Here is a 21,571-nt window from a genome sequence, read left to right as displayed (position 1 = left end):
ATGAATAACAGGAGGACAGTGCAACAGTATTTGCTCACTTTATTTCAAACTTCTGGGACCAAAGAAAGTAAAGCACTTTCCTTGCACACAGCTGACCCGGGTTCCATCCCTGTCATTCTGAATGGTCCTCCAAGCCTGCCAGGAGTAAGCCACAGTACCTCTGGGTGTGACCCAGTAGCCAAACAACAAGTAAAACAAAAACAAAGGTATACCTTCTTTTAGATTGGGGTGAAAAAGGATACTTTATCTTCAGATATTGCTGTAGTTGCTTTTGTTTCTCAATTTGAGAGAAGTTACATCACAGAAGGAAACTTGTGAAGTGTGTGGTGTGTGTGTATGTGTGTGTGTTTACGTGTGTGTGTCTTGGTGCAGAATTTATCTTCCAGATTGGAAAGTGTATCTGCTGTGCTTCTTAGCACTGCTGCCACTTTCTGAGCATTGATAAAGTGGAATTGCTAATTCTGTTCCATGTTTGCTTTCAGATCTGCAGTGTGGGTGATAGTCTGCCTTCCCCAGCTCAGAGAGCCCAGGTACCACCAGTGGTTTGTTCTTGTGTCCGCTTCCATGTCTAACTCATGGGTGCCGGGCAGCTCCGTGCTGCCTTTTTTTTTTCTTTTTGGGTCACACTCAGCAATGCTCGGGGGTTCCTCCTGGCTCTGCACTCAGGAATTACTCCTGGCAGTGTTCGGGGGACCATATAGGATGCTGGGAATCCAACCCAGGTCGGCCCCATGTAAGGCAAATGCCCTCCCCGCTGTACTCTGCCTTCTTGATGGTGTAATTGTGTTGGTGCCTCCTCAGAGCTGGGGTCTGTGCTGCCTTTTCTCCAGTAGCAACATTAGCAATAATCTCAGGGTACGCAGAGACAAGCCTTTGTAATGGGACTCTCGAGCCTTCAGGAAGCCTTGCGGAACTGTGATCCAAATGAGGGGATTTGTATCACTAGAAGTGGACATTGGATGCCTCCCCTCCACCCCCCAGAATCCCTTCCATCCCCCCAAAAATAATAAAAGTAAGGCAAAAATGTTAATGGGAGGGGGTGGAATTGAGCAACAGCTCAGTGGGAAAGCTCAGGTTTAGCAACGTGTGTGCAAGGTTGGGAGTTGAGGCCCCTGCACTTCCGGCATCAGCCTCCACCCCTCTCGGGGTCTGTCCGGGCCACTTCTTGGTCCTCTATTTCAGCTGGCCATGGTGTGATTTGGAAAGCACTTCTTGGTCCTCTATTTCAGCTGGCCGTGGTGTGATTTGGAAAGCAACTTGCTTTGCCCTTCGCTTAGTGAAAATATGGAACAAGATTTGCTGCAACAGTGAAAAAGGCCCAGAGGAATGTACTCTTCTCCAGATCAGTAAGGACTGGTCTTCACCTCACCAATCGAACCCTGGGTTTAGTAATCACTTCCTACAAGGTACTTTTCTTAGTACTAGTTTTTTTGTTGCTGTTTTTTATTAATCACCAGAGTTTCGTATCCTTATTGCCAGAGTAAGGTCCATTCAGAAGCTGCTAAAGCCAGAAATACTGTTGGATTGGGAGGGGGAGCATGGAATGGGCTAGAAGTGAGTCAAAGGGACAGTGGCCGAGGGGGCAGGAGCACTTTGGTGGTGAGGTGACTCTGTACATGAAAGCCATAAACATGGATGCTGGTGTTACAGTATTACTTAAATTATAGTAAAAAAGAGATTGGAAATTGGCCTTTCAGTGAAGACCAGACTACTGGGAAAACAGAAAGCAGAACCAATGAAAGCTGTTTCCTCGCACAGTGAACAGGGCTGAAGATCCCTTATTTGTTCTAGAAGAGTTTGTTTCAAAATACTCTTGGGGTAATGCATGAAAAAACAGAAATTTCCTTCCTTCTTACAAACTCAGTAAGACAGTAGGTTCAGCACCTCCCCTACCGCTGGTTCTGAGTGATTTTGTTAAAATACAGTGAATTGCCTCTGCTTATCTGCTCTTTGGGGGCTACAGTCTTGGTGGTCGGGTCCGTTCTGTTGGTTGTTGGGGGTCCTTCTCTGCCTCGCTGGGGGCCATGTGGGTTGAACCTTAGCCTCCTGCCTGCAGAGCATTGCTCCAGCCTATTCACCCGTCTCTCTGGCCGCCGTGAGATTAGGGGTTTTAGTGGTCCTAAGTACTTTTTATTTTTCACTTAGTTGTTGTTGTTGTTGTTGTTGTTGGGGGAACCACATCTAGCTGGCTCTGTGCTCAGGATCTCCTCCTGTTGGTGCCTAGGGGACCAAGGAGCAAACTGGGATGAGCTGAGTTTGAGGTGCAAGGCAAGCAAGCACCTTAATCTCTGTGCTCTTTTCCCCGTACCCTACCTATTGGTATTAAGATCAGAGCCTTGATAAATGACTTTAATGTTATTGTTAGTGTCTTCATAGCATCGTAAAAACTTCAGATGCAGTCCGCTCTCAGAAAGACCCATGAACTAGATCTGTCTAATCTCGCGTTCTCCTGTATCTACAGCAAAGCACACGTGAGCATTTACTTAGGCCAGGAACTGAAATGGTCAGAAACAGTCATAAGCTATGAATTTCAACTCTAGCCCCACCCCCTACAGTTGTATGTTAAAGTTATCAAATTATAAATGTGTTTACACTTTGCCTAGCTTTAAAAAGAATTTGGGGACCAGAGAGATAGTATATGGTTAAAGCACTTGCTTTGCACAAAGTGAACCCCAGATAGATCCCCAGGAAATCATTTGACTCCCCAAGCACTGTCTGGAGTGATCCCTTAGCAGAGTCAGGTTAGTCAGCCCTGAGCACTGCTAGGTATAGTCCAAAACCAAGAAACTAAAGTGGCATTTTATTTATTTTTATTTGAAGCATTGTGTTTTACAATACTGTTAATGATAGGGCATCATGCATACATGATCCAACACAAAAAAAAAAAAGATCATTTTAAGTCATTAGTCTTACGGAATAACCAATGACTAGAAAAAATTGTACCTCATACCAAGAGGGGAAAACAGATGCATAGGTTGATTGAGTAGGTGGAGTGATAGCACACTTGGGGGGGCTCTTGCCTTTCACTTGGCTAACCCAGGTTCAATCTGAGTCACCCATATGGTCCCCTGAGTACTGCCAGGGGTAATTCCTGAGCACAGAGCCAGGAGTAACCCCTGAGCACCATTGGGTTTCATCCCCTCCCTCAAAAAAGATAAACATAATATCATTTGGTCCTGAGAGATAGTACGGCAGGTAGGGCATTTACCTTGTATGCAGCTGATCTGAGTTCGATCCCCTGGCATCCCGTATGGTCCCCTGAAAACAACCAGGCGTAATTCTTGAGTGTAGAGTCAGAAGTAACCCTTGAGCATCATCGGTGGTCGCCCCAAAACTAACAACACAAAGTCTAGTTCCAAGCAGGCATATTCATTTCATATCCTTCAGGCAAGAGAAAAGTTCAGTTCTTTTGAAAAACGTTGTCAAACTCACTTCTTTGAGGTGCCCTAGTTTGTTTCATTCTCTTCTTTGGTAACAGCACAGCAGTGCTTTGGGGGTCTTTTAGGACAACTCGCTAGTTGGCTTACATTGGAATGACAGGCGTGTGGGATAATAATGCCCCATTCTTCTCCATCATGTCTAATTCTAGAAGACGCAGAGATGGAAACATTCCTTACCTTTCCTGTACTAAGATGTAGCCACTCAGGAATGATGAGGGGTACCATCTGCTCAGGTAATGTTCTTGCTAGTGCTTTGGTCCAGAGCATTATCCCCCCTTTAATTGCATGACAATTCCCTCATACTGAATCAAATTTTTGTTTGAATATACCTTTTCCTTAGTTTTTTTTTTGGGGGGGGGGAGGTGTGCGGGTTAGATTTTGACCCATACCCTGTGGTATTGCTAAGGAGCTGTTTGTGGCTCTGCTTAGAAGTGGTTCCTGGCGGTGCTCAGGGGCCCAGCGGTGGTGCTGGGGATTGACTCAGAGTTGAGGCCAAAGCAGCCCACCTTACCTTACCTCCTGTGCTCTCCCTTTGTCCCTCCAACCAAGAGTTTTTAAAAATAATAAAAAAAACTGGGGGGTGGGTGGGTGGTCTTGGGACCGCATCCTATGGTGTTTGGGGAAGACTATGAACTCTGTGCTTGCAGGACCATGCACAGGGGTGGGGATTCCTCTGCAGAGCCTACACTGGGCTTGGTGAGCTGTGTCTGGACCCTGCCATTATTTCTACAACTCGACCCATTCATCCCAGCACTTTGTGTTCTCTGGTCCAGTGTTTTCTTTGTGCTAGGCAGTAGTCCCATCAAATATGCTACCGTATATTTACCCTGTACATGAATCCATGCTGTTGTATAGACAAAGATTAAGTGCCATTGGAGTGTTCACTGACTCACGAGAGATAAAATACACAGTCAACAGATGACAAATTCAGTTGGGGCTATCGCAGTAAGAGAAAAATTCATTATGGAGAAACATTGCAAAGGGGGAGAAAACTGAGAGGCTGTATAGAGAGGCATGTAAAGAGGGGAATTGGAAGGGTGGGAATAACTTTTTGGTTATGCTTGGGAAACCTGTGCAGAGACAAGGATCTAACTGGGGTCGGCAGCCATGTGCCTTAGCACCTCTCCAGTGGTCATCTTTTCTCTGGCCCTGTAAGTGATTTGGGCTGGGGGGGTTGATTTGGCACTGCTCAAGACTCATTCCTGGCTCTGCACTCAGGGATCCCTCCTGGTGGGTCTCAGGGGACCACATGGGGTGCCTTGGGTCAAGCTTGGCTTCATTGCTACAAACCGTGAACTTGAACTTGCACCTGTGGGCAGGTGCTGTTAGCCCAGAGCTCATTCCGTCCTTGGGCCAGCGGCAGCGCAACTCTTGCTTGGACTCTGTGAGGGCAGGTTTATTCATGTAGTCGGGTATTCATCCGAACAGAAAAGGTAGGGGGATTTCTTAGCCTTCTTTGTGTTCCTAGAGCACAGGGCTCAGATAATATTCCACGGTGCCAACTCCCCAGTAGATTTCAAGTCCGCTCGATGTTTTTAGATGTTCCATTGGTTTATCAGTATATTTTCAATACCTAGTATGTGCTAGAACTCCACTGTAGACAAATGAGTAACAAGTGAATTCAACAGGGCCCAGGATGTGGTTCAGTGGTCAGACGCTTGCATTGTCTGTGTGAGACCCTGTATTTGATTCCCAGCACTGTGTGGTCTCATGAGCACTGCCAGGAGTGACCCCCTGAGCATTGTGCAGAGATTAACCCTGGCAATTGCTTGAGATTGTGTGAATTTGGTAGTGTAGAATTTGCTCTTGCAATAGCTACATTACAAATAGTGTCACGTCCTTGGGGGTATGGTGCCGCCAGCAGGTCAATCTGTACCTGTGAGGCGAGTGCATCAGCAGCCTCATGGCGCCTTCAGACTTCCAGATACCCCAAAAATTGCTGCTGTGCCTTTGGCCAGACCCCAAAAACTTGGGGCAAAGTTTACCAAGAAAGTAAACGGCCAAAAGTTAGGTATGTGGGAAACACACCCACAAACCACCTCTGGCTCAGCTATATAATTGGAGGCAAGGCCTCTTTGGTTCCTGATTGAACTGCTTAATGGACATGATCCCAGAGACTCAGAAACGAATCTCAGAACCCAGTGGCTTTAGGTAGAAATGCGTCTGGTCTGTGCAGTAGGCTACCGGTGCTGGGCCAACCCAGGTGGGAATAGGTTTTGTGCCTTGGCCTACTCCCCCTGGCGGCCCAGTGGCCGCCATCCGTCTGAGGCCACTGGATAGTCACATTTGGGCCCCCAGTGACGAGACACACAGGGCCTCATGGGATGAAGGTGGAGCCGGGTTTGTCCTCCCCACCCCAACGAGACCCCAAGTCATTGCCCACAAATGGCCTCTCTGGCTCCTGATCAAGCTGCTTAACGGCCATGATCCCAGAGACTCAGAAACAAATCTCAAAACCCAGAGGCGTTTGGCAGAAATGCATCTGGACTCCACAGTACGTTACTGTCGCCGGGCCTCCCCAGGGAGGAAAGGGTGTTGTCCCTCCGCCTGCTCCCTCTTGGCGACTTGGTGGCTGTCATCCTGCAGAGGCCATTGGACAGTCAGGCTTGGGCCCGCAGTGACGAAACTTGTTGGGTCTCACGGGATGGGGGGGGAGGTGGAGCCGGGCCTGTCTTCCCCACCCCAATGAGACCCCAAGTCATCGCCCACAAATGGCCTCTCTGGCTCCTCATCAAGCTGCTCAACGGCCATGATCCCAGAGACTCAGGAGCAGATCTCTAAACCCAGTGACTTTTGGCAGAAATCCCTCCAGATTTAAGTGTTAAAATTTCAGAACTTCAAAACCACATGGCCCTACTGCAGCCACACGACATCATATGTTATTCATAACCAGCAATAGAACACAAATTGTCTATTGTTGCCTTTTCAGCAGATCTGAGTGTTGGGGTAAAATCTTAAATAATGGTGGGTCTGGTGTCGAAATAGTAAATGTGATCAAAGTAGAGAGAGAGTAATGTAGAAATCATCTGCCCCACAGGCAGGGGGAGGGTGTGGGATGGGGGTATACTGAGATTTTTGGTGGTGGAGAATGGGCACTGGTGAAGGTACGGGTGTTTCATTGTATGACTGAGACTTAGACCCAAAAGCTTTGTAACTGCTCTCACGGTGATTCAATAATTAAAATTATAAAAAATGGAAAAAGAAAAAAAAAGTAAGGTGGAGTTCATGCACAATTCAATCAGCTAATCAGTGGCTGAATAAATAGCAGTACTCCTACAAAAAAAAAAAACCAAAAAAACAAATAGTGTCACGTCTTTCACTCCCTTCTCTCTCACCCTCTCTTTTTTTTTTGTTTTTTTTTGGGCCACATTGATTGTGCTCAGAGTTTATTCCTGGATTTGCACTCAGGAATCACATCTGGCCAGGCTTGGGGGAACAATATGACGTGCTAGGGGTTGAACCAGGTTGGCAGTACCCGAGGCAAGTATCTTACCATCTGTCCTGTTGCCTGGTTCCCGAGGGCTCTTTCTTATTAAAGGTGCTTGGGTTTTCTTTGAGACAGTGGAAGCCAATTTTCAGTCATTGACTGATCATGATCAGCTTTACCTTTTAGGATAAGCATCATCTGGGTATCCTGAGGAGAACAGTGAGCACTGGTGGGAACTGAAACTTGGCAGAGCTCTGTCAGAGGGCTGCACTGCAGTCCAAATGGGAAATACTGGAGTAGTGATTTAGGTGCGGGAGGGAATGAACAGGAGTTAAGCGTGCCAGAATTTGGGGGTTAAGGTGGTTTTAGTTATCCTAAATCTAGGGTTTGGTTTTGTTTTAGGCCACACCCGCCTGTGCTCAGGGCTTGCTCCTGCCTTTGAGTCCAGTGATCACTCCTAGCAGATCCAAAGGAACGTATGGGACGTTGCGGGTTGAACCTGCGTCAGGCTCGGGCAGGGCCAGCGTCTTACCTCTCTACATCTCACCACCCCTAAATCCACGGTTTTTGAACTAATATTTGGCCAGGATGTTTTGTCTGATGTTATTTCTCAGAGCTGTCAGAAACAGAAAGGTGATTTCAGTTTTGTGGCTGTTTGAAATAGGATCCAAACACCATAGGAAATAGCCACCCAGAGACTTTGGTTGAAGAAACAGCCTTAAGAAAAGGAAGGGGCCAGATTGATACTACAGTGGGCAGGGCATTTGCCTTGCATGCAGCTGACCTGGGTTGATTTCCAGCATCACTATATATAGTTCCCCAAGCACCACCCAGGAGTAATTCCTGAGTGCAAACCAAAACAAAACAAACAAACAAATTTAAAAAAAAAAGAAAGAAAAAAGAAAACTGAGAATAGCAAAAAGCTTCAAGTTTATCTTCTTTACAAAGCTTGAAACTGTACAATTAACTACAAGCAGTACCACTGGGAGTGGGTCCTTAAATAAAACAAAACAAAAAAAGTCAGGGCTTATATGTTTACCTGTAGTCAAGATAATGAGAGAAGAAGCTTGACGGTTCCTCCAGAGTTTTGAGTTCCTTGAGCAATAGTTTAGACTCTGTTACTAAGGGCGTTATTGCCCAGAAATCTGTTTACCTTCCTTACTGAGTGTCTATAAAAGCTCTGTGTTAGGAGTGTGTGTCAGGAGGGCACACAAGCTGTGACAGCACCGGATTCTATTTAAATATTAGATTAGGGAAAATAATAGGCAGTGGGCATGTGAGCACAAAGGGAGTGATTCATTAGCTGTGATGGGAAGGATGGGCTCTGCACTGGGGGCGCTAATAGGACGAGAAGCTCCCTAAGCCTTGTCTTTTTTTTTTCCCTTGATTTTTATTAGTGAAACACCATGAGATACAGTTGTAGACTTTCAAATTTTTGTGCTTGGGTTTCAGTTATACAATGGTCGGGTACCCATCCCTCCACCAGTGCCCATTCTCCACCACCACTAATCCCAGTAACCCTCCTGCCCCCCATCCCCCCATCCCACCCTGCCTCTGTGGCAGGGCATTTCCTTTTGCTCTCTCCTTTTGGGTGTTGTTTGCAATAGAGGCATTGAGTGGCCAACTTCCCAATGAAGTTGGGAGGGGGTTGAAAGGGAGGAACGTTTGGGTCCCTGTGGGAGGGAGGTGAGTACACTAGTGATGAGTGTAGTGCTGAAATTTAAAAGCCTGAGAAATCACCATAAACAGTATTGTAAATCAAGATTCTCAATATATAAAAATTTTATTTTATTTATTTTGGTTTGGGGGCCACACCTCGCCATGCTCAGGCCTTACCCCTGGTTCTGCACTCTTAGCTGGGCTCAGGCAACCATATATAGTTGGGGGTTGAAGTCATGTCTACTGCATGCAAGGTAAGGGCCCTAACCACTGTACTGTCACTCTGGCCCCTCAATAAAAAATGTTTTAGAAAAATGAAAAGATGAAAGTACTAGCTCTTGAAGGCCTTTAGGAAATATCCTGAAGATAGTATGAAAATCTTAAATTTTTTGTTTCTGTGTTATGGGCCTCTTCCAGTGATACTTGGGGACTATATGATGCTGGGGATCAAACAAGGGACTCCTGCATGCAAAGCTCAGGTCTGGAGCCGTATCTCCAGGCCCTTCGTGCACTCTGTTATATTTTCCACCGAGAATTCCCCTTGTCATCTTTCACCATATAACTGACCCCTTTCACCCAGTTTACCCACTTCATTTTCCACCTTCCCTCTGCTCACACCATTTCTTTATAGTCAAAGAGTTTGTGTTTTTCTTTGTCTCCCACACGAGCTTATTTCACTAAGTTCATGTTCACGTTGTTGCAAATGGCAGGATTTTGCCCTTTCTTCTAGCTGAGGGTTGTTCTGTTTGTGTTTACGTGCACTCCACATCTCTCCAGTGCTCACTTATTGATTGGGGGTAGAATCATCTTGGCTGTTGTGAATAGTGCTGAGACATGGCTATAATGCATGCAGCTTTTTGAGAAGAGCTGAATTAATAGGATTTTTTTTCATAGAGCGTTCTTTTATTTCTCCATAGTGCTTTTGATGGCTAGTGCATAATCTTTTTCCTTATTTTACCTGGATGTCAACCTTGGCTTTCCTCTAAGATAACTGACTTGAAGAAAGTGAAAATTTAATTCGAAAAAACATGCATATTAATGTCCCAATTAACCGTGTGTCCTGCTTTCTTTGGAAGTAATGTCTTTGTCTCCTGAGCATTATTATTTTTTTTTTTTTTGGCTCGAACACAAAAGGTCTTTGTCTCAAAGCCCTACCTGCTGTTCTGTTTAGAATGCTTTTCCCATTCATTCTGTCATTTAAATCTGGGAGTTATCCTATACTTTTCTATTTGCTTATTCAATCCTATAAAAAAAAATCATGTGTTTTTAAATATCTTCAAGCCTCTCCTGATCTTTTCCTCATCAGACAAAGCAATTAGGTGTCGGTACTCATTTTTCCATTGACTGTTTATTGCTTTGATGATTCCTCGCTTTCTGGTTGAGGCTTTTTGAATTGTTTCTGCATCTTAATATAAACCCCGTGAAAGATTCATGTTTAGTCTCTTTATTTAAAAATAACATGCTGAGCAAAATGAGTCAGAAAGAGTGGGACAGACAAAGAATGACGACACCTATCTGTGAAATATAAAGTAACAGAATAGGAGAATAACACCCAAGGCTAGTAGAGAGAGATAAGGGCCTGGAGGATCATCCCCCAGGGTTGCAAGCCGATCTCATGTCCTGGGGGAAAAGGCAGCTGAGATAGAGAAGGGACCACTAAGCAAATGAGGGTTGGAGGGATCGAGATGTGTACTGAAAGTAGATAAAGGACCAAACATGATGGCTGCTTAGTGCTTATATTGTAAACCATGATACCCAAAGGGGAGAGAGAGTAAGAGGGAATGTGTCTGCCACAGAGGCAGGGGGCGGGAGGGACACTGGGAACATTGGTGGTAGAGAATGGGCACTGGTGGAGGGATGGGTACTCGAACATTGTTTGATTGAAACATAATCATGAAAATTTGGAGAAAAAAATTAAAATTAAAAAAAAGTAAAAAAATTTAAAAATTACATATTTTCATTTTGGGTCGACATTCGGCAATATTCAGGGGTAGGTCTTGGCTCTGCGTTTAGGAGTCCCTCCTAGCAGGGGTCAGGGGGTCACATGGGGTGCTGGAGTTGAACCGGATCAGCTGTGTGACAATCTTAATGCGAGTGGCCAAGATCCTGTCTTTGAATCACTTCATTCATGCTAGGTGGGCTGCTTTTTTTTTTTTTTTTTTTTGCTTTTTGGGTCACACCCTGCGATGCACAGGGGTTACTCCAGGCTCTGCGCTCAAGAATTACCCCCGGCGGTGCTCAGGGGACCATATGGGATGCTGGGAATCCAACCTGGGTCGGCCGCGTGCAAGGCAAACGCCCTGCCTGCTGTGCTATAGCTCCACCCCTGGGTTACCTTTCTTACAACTTTCACCTCTGCTTTCTCCCTTCTCTTTGCTGCTTTTGCTGCTTGGGATTTCCTTCCAGTTAGAAAACATGTACCAGGCCTGTTGTGCGAAGCACTGCACTGCCCTGATGCGAGCCTTTGACAGCTCTTCTCTCCTGCAGAGTTAATTTTATGGTCTCTGTGTTGACCCATGTGTCAACCCATAATTTTCAAATTGATATAGAATTGAAGTATGAAAAGAACATCAAGCCTTCTTTAATGTGTAAAAATGGTTTCAATGAAAAACTGGTTTTGGGGGGTAGTCAATGAGAAATGATAAAATGAAATTGCTAAGATGTAAAGTTGGTGAATATCCTATACTTATTGCAAACCATAATGCCCAAAAGTAGAGAGTATGGGGAATATTGTCTGCTATGAAGGCAGGGGGAGAAAGGCGGGTGTGGGGGGGGTATACCAGGGAGATTGGTGGTGGGGAATGTGCACTGGTGGAGGCATGGGTGTTTGATTATAGTGTGATTGTAACTCAAACGTGAAAGCTTGTAACTATCCCACGTGTTACTGTTACTGTGTCTGGCATATGGAATACTCTCGGTAGCTTGCCGGGCTCTCCAAGAGGGGCGGAGGAATTCGGGTCGGCCATGTTGGCCGCTTGTAAGGCGAACACCCTACCGCCGTGCTATCGTTCCAGCCCATGATTCAATTAAAAATATATATATACATATATATCCTATCTTAGAATTGCAAAATTATTATCTTTGGGATAATTTCTCCTGGCCAGAGAAGTGTTATCTTAATAGATGTTTTGTAATTTTACTTTTTTTAAAAAATTATTAATTTATTTATTTATTGAATCGCTGTGGGAAAAATTACAAAGCTTTCAAGTTTAGGTCTCAGTCATGCAAATATCAATCACAATTCCCTTTACCAATACTTACTTTTCACCACGAAGAACCCCAATAAGCCCCCCCCCAACCCCCCCCCATTGTCTGTGGGGTAGATGAATTCTAGTTAGCACTCTGTCTACTTTGACTAGCTTCATTGTTTTGATAACAGTTGCACCATTATTATTTAGACTTTACCCCCCCTCCCCCAACTCAGCCATACTGAAAAAGCATTGTGAAATGATCTGCTTTCTACAGCTGGGTTCAAGAATTAAATGATATCGCGCGGCTGCTATTGCGGCCGCGCGGTTTTGGATTTCTGCTATTTTATTTATTAACCCTGAAAGTATTTCTACTGAGAGTCAGATAATTAAGAGATTGGTCTCTGTGCTTCTGGGGCCGTGGCCGTGCTGGAGAGCCACTCGTGGGGGGCAACTGGTGACCTCGGTCAGGTGTGAAGGACGGGCCAGAGGCCCCCCCCCCCCCCCCGTCCCATGAGGTACCTATCGCGCCCCCACCCCCGGCTCAGACCTGCTCTCCACCAGGCTCCCATGCGGCCACCATCTTTCTTTCCAGAGAGGAGAGGGCGTGTAATTTTACTTTTAATAGAGCTCCGTGACATATTCGATATGCCAAAAACAGTAACAAGTCTTACAATGGAGACATTACTGGTGCCCGCTAGAGCAAATTGATGAACAACGGGAGGGACAGTGCTGCAGTGCTATAGAGTTATAAAGCTAGGAGATAGCTCAATGGGTTGGAGGGTATGCTTTTCATCCAGGAGGCTTGGCTTCCGCTAAGCTGAGCTTCTGGATTGGGGCCACATCTGGCAGTGCTCGGAACTTACTCTGGCTCAGTCCTAAGAAATCACTCCTGGTGGGACTTGGGGAGCCATATGGAGTGCTGGGGATTGAACCTGGTCAGTCACACGCAAGGCAAGTAGTACCCAACATGTTGGAACATGCTATAGATGTGTCTGTTCATGTCCCCTATCCCCAACTTTTATACAATTGAAAACTGCCTGGACTCTGATCAGTCTGATCAGTGGTGAATGGGAAATCAAACATCAGCTGGCTTATGTGCATGTCCTAGAAAATGTTTTAGTATGACATTAAAAGTCATAGTATCAGTCATCGCCCTCTCATTTTAGATTTTAAATAATTTGAGAATGTTCAGGGCTGGAGCGATAGTACAGTGGGTAGAGCGCTTGCCTTGCATGTTGCCACACCGGGTTCATTCTTAGCATCCCATATGGTCCTCCGAGCACCACCAGGAGTAATTCCTGAGTGCAAAGCCAGGAGTAACCCCAGTGCATCGCCGGGTGTGACCCAAAAAGCAAAAAGAAAACAAAACAACAAAAAAATAGTGTTCATTTTTCTAATGTCAGTCATCATCAGCTACCTCTGTTTCATCTCTACTTCTTTCTGAAATACCAGCTCGGGGCCTGGAGATATGACTCATAGTCGAGCACTTGCCTTGCACGTGTGAGGCCCCCCGACAAATTATATACACAGGAGCCATAGTACAGCAGGTAGGGCACTTGCCTTGCATGCAGCCGGCCCAGGTTCATTCCTCGTGTCCCATATGATCCCCCGAGCACTACCAGGAATAATTCCTGAGTGCAGATCCCAGAGTAACCCCGGAGTGTCACTGGGTGTGACCCAAACAAACTCAAGCAAAAGTCATCCTCATGTTAATGGACAAGAGCATCCATGCTGGGAGTTTTGCTCTACATTGGCATTTAGGCACAGTTTGTGCTCCTGTGTGCAGCAGCAGAAGCAGGCATTGGGCTCCCGTGTCGGGAAGTGGATTGCTTGCTAGTGTTCGCTTCATCAGCTCGGTCTGATGGTGTAGTCGGCCTTCAGACAGAAAGGGCAGAAGCACCAGTGTCCTGCTCAGCCCTGACTCTGACTCTTGTTCTAGTTCCGCCCACGCACTGCTGATGTGTTGGGTTGTTGTTAGTAATGGTAGTCGTTACTATCATTGCAGTTATTGTATTATTAGGATTACTGGGTTCAAGGCCATATTGGTGGTGCCCAGGAGTTACTCCTGGTTTCGTGTTCAGGGCTGGCCACGCCCCACCTTGCCAGCAGAGAGTCAGGGGACCATGCAGAGCTGGACATTGACTGAACCTTGGCCCCTTGCTTGAGAAGCCTGTGGCCAACCCATGGAGCCATCTTTCTGGTCCCTGGCATGGTTCTTCTTATAGAAACTTGAATCATGTCTCTTCTGTGATTGAAACATCTCGCTAGTTTCACATTGGTGGCACAGTGGAATTTGTTCTGACTCACTGTGCGATGTTGGCGCTTCAGCCACCCCTTTCGCACCTTTCTCACCGAGCACCGGAGGCTCTGAGCCTGGAAGTCAGGCCCGTCTGCTCCCTGGGCAGCTTCCTCTCAGTTCAGTTGGGTCTCCTTCCTGCCAACACTGCCTGTCCAAATCCTGCCCCCCCTTTTTTTTTTCCCTTTTTCAGACCAGTGTTCTTTATCTTAACACAGCTGGGTAGACTGTTCTTGGCCGGGAGGATATTCTTGTCATAAGGCAGTTTGTATTATTAGGTTTTTTGTCTGTTTGGCTTTGGTTTTGGATTTTGTGGCCATACTGGGCAGCGCTCAGGTCTTAGTCCTGACTCTGCACTCAGGACTGACTCCGGCAGGATGGGGTCCATGTAAGGTGCTGGGGGCCGTGGCACAGTGCTTGTGCCCTGCTCACTGTACTGTTGCTCTGGCCCCCTCACTGTTGTGGGAATGCTGTCATGATGTCCTGCATGACCAAGTCCTGGGAGTGGGGCAAGTGGTTTCAGTGTTACCCAGGAGGCAGCAGTTAATACTGGGTTTTATTTGGGAGTGGGGGATGGGGTGAGATGCCGGGGATTGAATGCGGGGCCTCACACAAACAAGGCATGATATGCTCTGCCACTGAGCCCCAGCCCAACTTTTCATATTTAAGCGTCACCTGTGGAATGTTTAAAAGTGTGTTCCAAATGTCCGTATGTTTTTGTATTTGTAGACGTTGAAACATGTCTGAAAATTCCAGTGACAGCGACTCATCTTGTGGCTGGACTGTCATCAATCATGAGGTATGTGCCCTAAGACTTTTTATAAGGCAGTTGGTGGTATTTGAGTGTGGGCAGTGGTGCATGTTCAGTGCATTGAAGATCAGTATTTGTCTTCATTGGAGCATAAGTTTCTATTGTTTGTTGGCTATTTTCCCATATTAATCTTTATGGTTCTGTGTAATCTCAGCTTTGAGATATTTGTTTTTTGTTTTGTTTTGTTTTGTTTTTTTGGGTCACACCCGGTGATGCACAGAGGTTTCTCCTGGTTCTGCACTCAAGAATTACTCCTGGCAGTGCTCAGGGGACCATATGGGATGCTGGGAACCGAACCTGGGTCGGCTGCATGCAAGGCAAATGCCCTACCCTCTGTGCTATTGCTTCAGCCCCAGCTATGAGATATTTGGAGATTGTGTGTGTGTGTGTGTGTGTGTGTGTGTGTGTGTGTGTGTGTATGAGAGAAAGGAGAAAGAGAGAGAGGGGGGGGGGGGGAGAGAGAGAGATTTCATCACAGTTAACAGTTAGTTACTTTTTTTTTTGTTTTGGCTTTTTTTGGTTCACACCCTATGATGCACAGGGGTTACTCCTGGCTCAGGAATTATTCCTGGTGGTGCTCAGGGGACCATATGGGATGCTGGGGATCGAATCCGGGTTGGCCGCATGCAAAGCAAATGCCTTCCCACTGTACTATTGCTCTAGCCCACAGTTGGTTACTTTTAAGAAAAAGAAAAATTGCTCCATATAACCAGGATGGGTTCAGAACTGAGGGTTCCCTGACTGAGGCCAAGCCCTGCCTGGTCTCAGCTGACCTTACTCAGGGCCTCAGACCCGGTTGGCACCCGACAGTTGCATACATAATTAGTAGACTCTGTTGAGGATTTATAATTACTGGTTCCATCCGGTGCTTTGCCTGCCTTCTCGTATTTTATGTAAAGCTCCAAGGGATAGCTCGTTTTCATTCTTATTTCATAGATGAGCAAACCAAAGTTTACAGAGGTTAAGTCATTTTCAACTGTGTTTATGTAACGCGAAACTATCAGAACTGGTGTTAAAGCAAACCAGCAAAAAGCACGAGAGAATCTCACTTACTTTTTGGGCCTATCACAAAATATTCCTAGTTTCTTTCATTTGTTTTCCTCCAGTAATCACTTATCACTTAATCACTTAATCCCCGTTATTCATCGATTTATTCGAGCGGGTGCCAGTAACGTCTCCATTCATCCCGGTTGCGTGCTAGCGTAGCCCAATGGTATCTGTTCGTTTTAGGAACATGTAGAGCCTCAAACCGATCATTTAGGGTCTTGACGAAGAAGTCTGACCATCTTATAGGTGGGCGTCCACGTGATCTTTTGATGTCTCGTGGAATCCAATCAGTAATGGCTCTAGTCCAGCGGTTGTCTGTAAACCTCATTACATGTCCAGCCCATCTGATTTTTGATGTCTTGGCAAATGAGACAGCGTCCCTGATTCTTGAGCGTTGACGAAGATCAGAACTCCGGATTCTATCTCTCATTTGAGTGAATCGTGATATTCCAAGCATAGTTCTTTCGATTCCTCTTTGAGAGACCCGAATAGTGTTCTCATCCTGTTTTCGTAGGGTCCAGGTCTCTGAGGCATATGTTAATGCAGGAAGAATAGTGGAATCAAAGAGATGTGCTCGTAGTTGGAGGTTCTTTGTCCTTTTAGTTATTTCTTCAATGCTCTTGAAGGCATTCCAAGCCGCTCTCTTCCTCCTGCGTAACTCAGGTGCCAGGTCATTCATCATGTTGATTTCTCGACCTAGGTATATATAACTGTTGCATTCGGAGATGGTGGTTCCGTTGAGAGCGAATGGAGCGTCAGGAACAAGGCTGTTTCTCATAAACATTGTCTTCGTAAGATTCAGCTGTAGTCCGACCTTTCCACACTCACGGTCAAAGTCCGCAAGCATTTGTGCCGCTTGGCTGATGTTTGGTGTTATTAGAACGATGTCATCAGCAAAGCGGAGGTGGTGTAGTTGCCGACCATCTATCTTCACTCCCATGTTTTCCCATTCTAGTCGTCGCATGATGTTCTCGAGGGTGGCACTGAAGAGTTTTGGTGAAATGGTATCCTCCAGTAATATATATTTAAAAAGTAAAAGTCATCTTCTGCAGTTACTCTGATCATTTAATTCAGATCATTTGTTAGAAAACATTAACAAAAAAAGTGCTTTTTTTCTGCATTCAAAGTTTCTGAATTTGATAGCAGCTGTTTCAATTGAGATTCAGTTTTTTTTCCCCATAAGTGACTTTTCTATTTTTAACCTGTTTTCTACAAAGCTTAGATCAACACCACCCCCCCCCCCCCCACCACATCTTCTCTTTTGAGGATAATTAACAGTCTGAGAACAGGGCAGCTGGGGCTGGGGCTGGGGCTGGGGCTGGCCTGGGAAATGGGCTCACAGGTCTGTGGGGTGGCCTCGAAGCCAGGGATGTAGCCAGCAAAGGCCTGCCATTGGGAGGGAGCTGTTAATAGCTAGGCTTTGTCTGAAACTGTTATGTTAGCACTCCTCCCCTTCCATGAATAGTTACCAAGTTCTCTCTCTCAATCTCTGTCTCTGTCTCTGTCTCTGTCTCTGTCTCTGTCTCTGTCTCTGTCTCTCTCTCTCTCTCTCTCTCTCTCATTATGGCCTTTTGCACTCCTCTCTCCTATCTTTTGCATTTTTCTCCTTTCCTATTTCACAGTTCTTGTTTGGCCCAGAACAGTTTTGCTTTGAAATCACCAGTTCAATCTTTATCTTTGTTCAGCAAAATTTTCCTTCCAATCTTGAAGGAAAATTTTTTTCCTAAAATTTTTTCTAAAATTTTCCTTCCGATCTTGACCCTAAATTCAGAATTATCTTGAGGGTGGAATAATGCAAACCTCCAGTCTTTCATACTTACTTAGACTACTTGAGTGATATGTATTATATGTATATATTTTGCTATATGTACGCATATAGCAAATATGTATGTATATATAGTGAATCATATATATTTATATATAAAACCAAACATACATAAATCTATAATATATATAATATATAAATATACAATATATTTTTATATATTTATATGTGTGGCTGAACGATAGCACAGCGGTAAGGCGTTTGCCTTGCACACAGCCAACATGGCCGACCTGAGTTCGATTCCTCCGCCCCTCTCGGAGAGCCCGGCAAGCTACCGAGAGTATCTCGCCCGCACGGCAGAGCCTGGCAAGCTCCCCGTGACGTATTCGATATGCCAAACACAGTAACAACAAAGTCTCCAATGGAGACGTTACTGGGCCCGCTCGAGCAAATCGGTGATCAACGGGAGGGCCTTTACTTACTTTACTTATATGTGTGAATGTATACATATATATATATATATATATAGAGAGAGAGAGAGAGAGAGAGAGAAACATAGGCCTTTCTATTTCATGGATCGGTAAACTGGAGGAAAAATTAAGATAGTGGCATGTTTTTGGAAAACAATATGGGCATTCCTTCAAAAACTAGAAATTGAGCTTCCATATGACCCCGCAGTACCACTTCTGGGAATCTATCCTGAGGGTGCAAAAAAGCACAGTAGAAATGACAGCTGTACCTGTATGTTCACTGCAGCACTGTTCACAATAGCTAGAATCTGGAAACAACCGGAGAGTCCGAGAACAGATGACTGGTTAAAGAAACTTTGGTACATCTGCACAATGGAATACTATGCAGCTGTTAGAAAAGATGAAGTCATGGAATTTGCTTATAAATGGAAGGACATGGAGAGTATCATGCTAAGTGAAATGAATCAGGGGCTAGAGCAATAGCACAGCGGGTAGGGCATTTGCCTTGCATGCAGCCAACCCAGGTTTGATTCCCAGCATCCCCTATGATCCTCCCAGCACCTCCATGAGTGATTCCTGAGTGCAGAGCCAGGAGTAACCCCTGTGCATCACCGGGTATGACCCAAAAAGCAAAAAAAAAAAAAAAAAAAACCCACAAACAACAAAAAACAAAAACACAAAAACAGAAATGGGTCAACAAGAGAGGGACAGACATAGAATGACTGCAGTCATTTGTGGAATATAAAATAACATGAGACTGATACCCAAGGACAGTAGACACAAGGGCCAGGAATATTGCTCCATGGTTGGCAGCCTGCCTCATGAGCTGGGGGAGAAGGCAGCTGGAATAGAGAAGGGACCACTAAGTCAAGCATGGTTGGAGGGATGATTGTTCGGGATGGGAGATGTGTGCTGAAAGTAGATAAAGAAGTAAATGTGACAGCCTCTCAGTATCTGTGTTGCAAACCATAATGCCCAAAAGTAGAGAGAGAGTATAGGGAAAATTGTCTGTCATGGAGGCAGGGGGAGGGGTGGGATGTGTGTTGGGGTTATACTGGGGACATTGGTGGTAGAAAATGTGCACTGGTGGAGGGATGGGTGTTCGATCATTGTATGACTGAAACTCAAACGTGAAAGCTTTGAAACTGTATCTCACGGTGATTGAAAAATTCAAAAAAATTAAAAACAAATAGTGGCATGAAGTGGGTAGAGTGAGGAAAATCAACTCAGTAGTTGACTTTATTTCCTTAATTAAGACGCCAGGGGGAACCCGCTCAGAATCATTATTTTATTAAAGGTAGTTTGTCATCAAAGTTGGAAGGAAAGTCTTGCAGCAGTAAAGAGGACAGCAGTCTAAAATTTTCATCAGGAAAGCTTATTACTCTAATGGGTTCATTTCCTTTCTTTCTTTGGATTTGGGGCCACACCTGCAGTGCTCAGGGCTGACTCCTGGCTCTGATTTGGCGGTCACTCCTGGCGATGCTCTGGGGATCCCATGGGAAGCTGGGGTGGAACCAGGCCAGCAGCGTGCACTGCAGGAGCCCTACCAGCTGCACTCTCGTGTCACTGTCACTCTGCCCTTAATGGGTTAGTTGTAATCTTCACTCTGAAGTATTTTTTATATATTGCCTTTTTGTTTTGTTTTGTTTTTGATTTTGGGCCACACCTGTAGTGCTCATGGCATACTCCTGACTCTGTGCTCAGGAATCATTCCTGGCGGGCTCAGGAGGTCCATATGAGGTGCTGGCAATCAAACCCAGGTCGGTCGTGTGAAAGACAAGTTCCCTACCCTCTGTACTATCTCTCCAGCCCCTGCTGTAATTGCTGTATATGGCTGCTTGATTCCGATTTTTTTTTTTTTTGCTTTTTGGGTCACACCCAGCAATGCTCGGGTTACTCCTGCCTTTGCACTCAGGAATTACTCCTGGCTGTGCTTGGGGGACCATATGGGATGGTGGGAATTGAACCCGGGTCATGTGCATGCAAGGCAAACGCCCTACCCGCTGTGCTATCATTCTGGCCCCTTGATTCCGATTCTTAATTCTTAATTCATAAGAACTAGGAGAACACCTTGCTCAGAGCAATTGCATAAATGTTTAGTAGAGGGAAATTAATAGACATAGTAAGTAGAGAAACTTAGCCTGTGTTCAGATTTGTTGTGTAGACTTTATAAACTAGAACAGTTAGGGCATTCAGTGGGATGCTTCCTCTCAGAGTTGAAATCTGTGACTCCAGCCTGCTGTTCCCTACCAGAGGCTTTGTGCTCGCTTGAACAACTTTACATTCTTCCTTTGGTGTATGACAGTATCTGGGGAGTCAAATCCAGTTTTGAGTCGCTAACATACATGTGGTGCTCACTCTTCCCCAGGGGTCTGACATAGAGATGGTGAATTCTGAACATGGCCCAGGCAGCAGCACCTCTGAGCTCGCTCCGGATACGTCACCTGTAGGGCAGGAGCAGATGCAAGGGCTGCAGTTGGAACAGGAAGGTAAGGTGTTCCAGATGCCTGATTGTTGGGAGTTTGAAATGATGGTGATGGCTCTTGCCTTCTTTCTAGGTGAGCAGCCTAGCTGGCTAATGGTCGGGTCTTTGGAGATGAGACCGTTAGCCTGCCTGGGCACAGTGGTACAGAACCACTGCCATCATCTGCTCGGAAGCTGGTTCATTGGTGCCTGTACTACACGTGAGCTTCTAACTCTTCACTATGATGTGTGTGATTGGTAACAAAATCTTATCAACCTTGATGAACTAGAGGAATATGTGAAATTATTTATCTGTTACATAGGAATTCTTTGTTTTGTTTCTGGGCCAGACCCTGCGGTGCTCAGGGCTGACTCCTCACTGTGTACTCTGGGATCACTCCCGGCAGTGCCGGGGGACTATCTGGATCGCAGGGATCAAACCTGGTGTTGCTGCTTCCGGCGAGTCAAGCCCTGCCCTCTGCACCGTCACTCCAGCTCCATGTAGAGTTTCTCCACTGCTTTTCTGGTCTTTGTCTCCTTTCTGAGTGCTTTGGCTAGGTCGGTGAATGCCATTTTACCACTGAATTGTGTCACTGTGTATGTGCCAGCTTTGGTGTTTGATGCTGACTTGAATTACGTGGGGAAGTGTGAAGGTCTGGGGTGATACTGGAGTGGGGAGGACGCTTGCCTTGCACTGGCCTATCTGGTTCGATCCCCAGCATCCCTTTTGGTCCCCCCAAGCACTGCTGGGTTTGGCCCCAAAACAACACAACAAAACAAAAAAAGTGGGGGGAGATACCCAAATAATTAATACTATTTTATATTTCATGATCACGATCATCCTGTTGTTCGTGGATTGCCTCGAGCAGGCACCAGTAACGTCTCCTTCGTCCTAGCCCTGAGATTTTAAAAAGTGCCATATTCAAGGCTCTTTCAGGGTTAGGAGAATGAGACCCATCATTGTTACTGGTATTTGGCATATAGGGAAGGCCACGGGGAGTT

The 21,571-nt window shown here is 45.6% G+C and overlaps 1 protein-coding gene across 3 annotated transcripts in view; it reads left to right on the top strand.

Moving 5' to 3' along the window:
* Positions 1-21,571, top strand: part of CCPG1 (cell cycle progression 1) — a 48,226-nt gene that overhangs the window by 9,554 nt on the left and 17,101 nt on the right. For all 3 annotated transcript variants that reach the window (XM_056115393.1, XM_056115392.1, XM_056115391.1), the window contains exons 2-3: positions 14,743-14,812; positions 20,475-20,595. In XM_056115393.1, coding sequence (XP_055971368.1) covers positions 14,753-14,812; positions 20,475-20,595 — 181 coding nt within the window. In that variant the 5' untranslated portion in view covers positions 14,743-14,752. The remainder of the gene's footprint in view (positions 1-14,742; positions 14,813-20,474; positions 20,596-21,571) is intronic.

The sequence above is a fragment of the Sorex fumeus genome, unplaced genomic scaffold (genome assembly GCF_029834395.1).
Source record: "Sorex fumeus unplaced genomic scaffold, SorFum_2.1 ptg000029l, whole genome shotgun sequence".
NCBI lineage: Eukaryota > Metazoa > Chordata > Mammalia > Eulipotyphla > Soricidae > Sorex > Sorex fumeus.
Note: the sequence above shows the minus strand (reverse complement) of the source record. Positions and strands in the feature narration are given on the sequence as shown.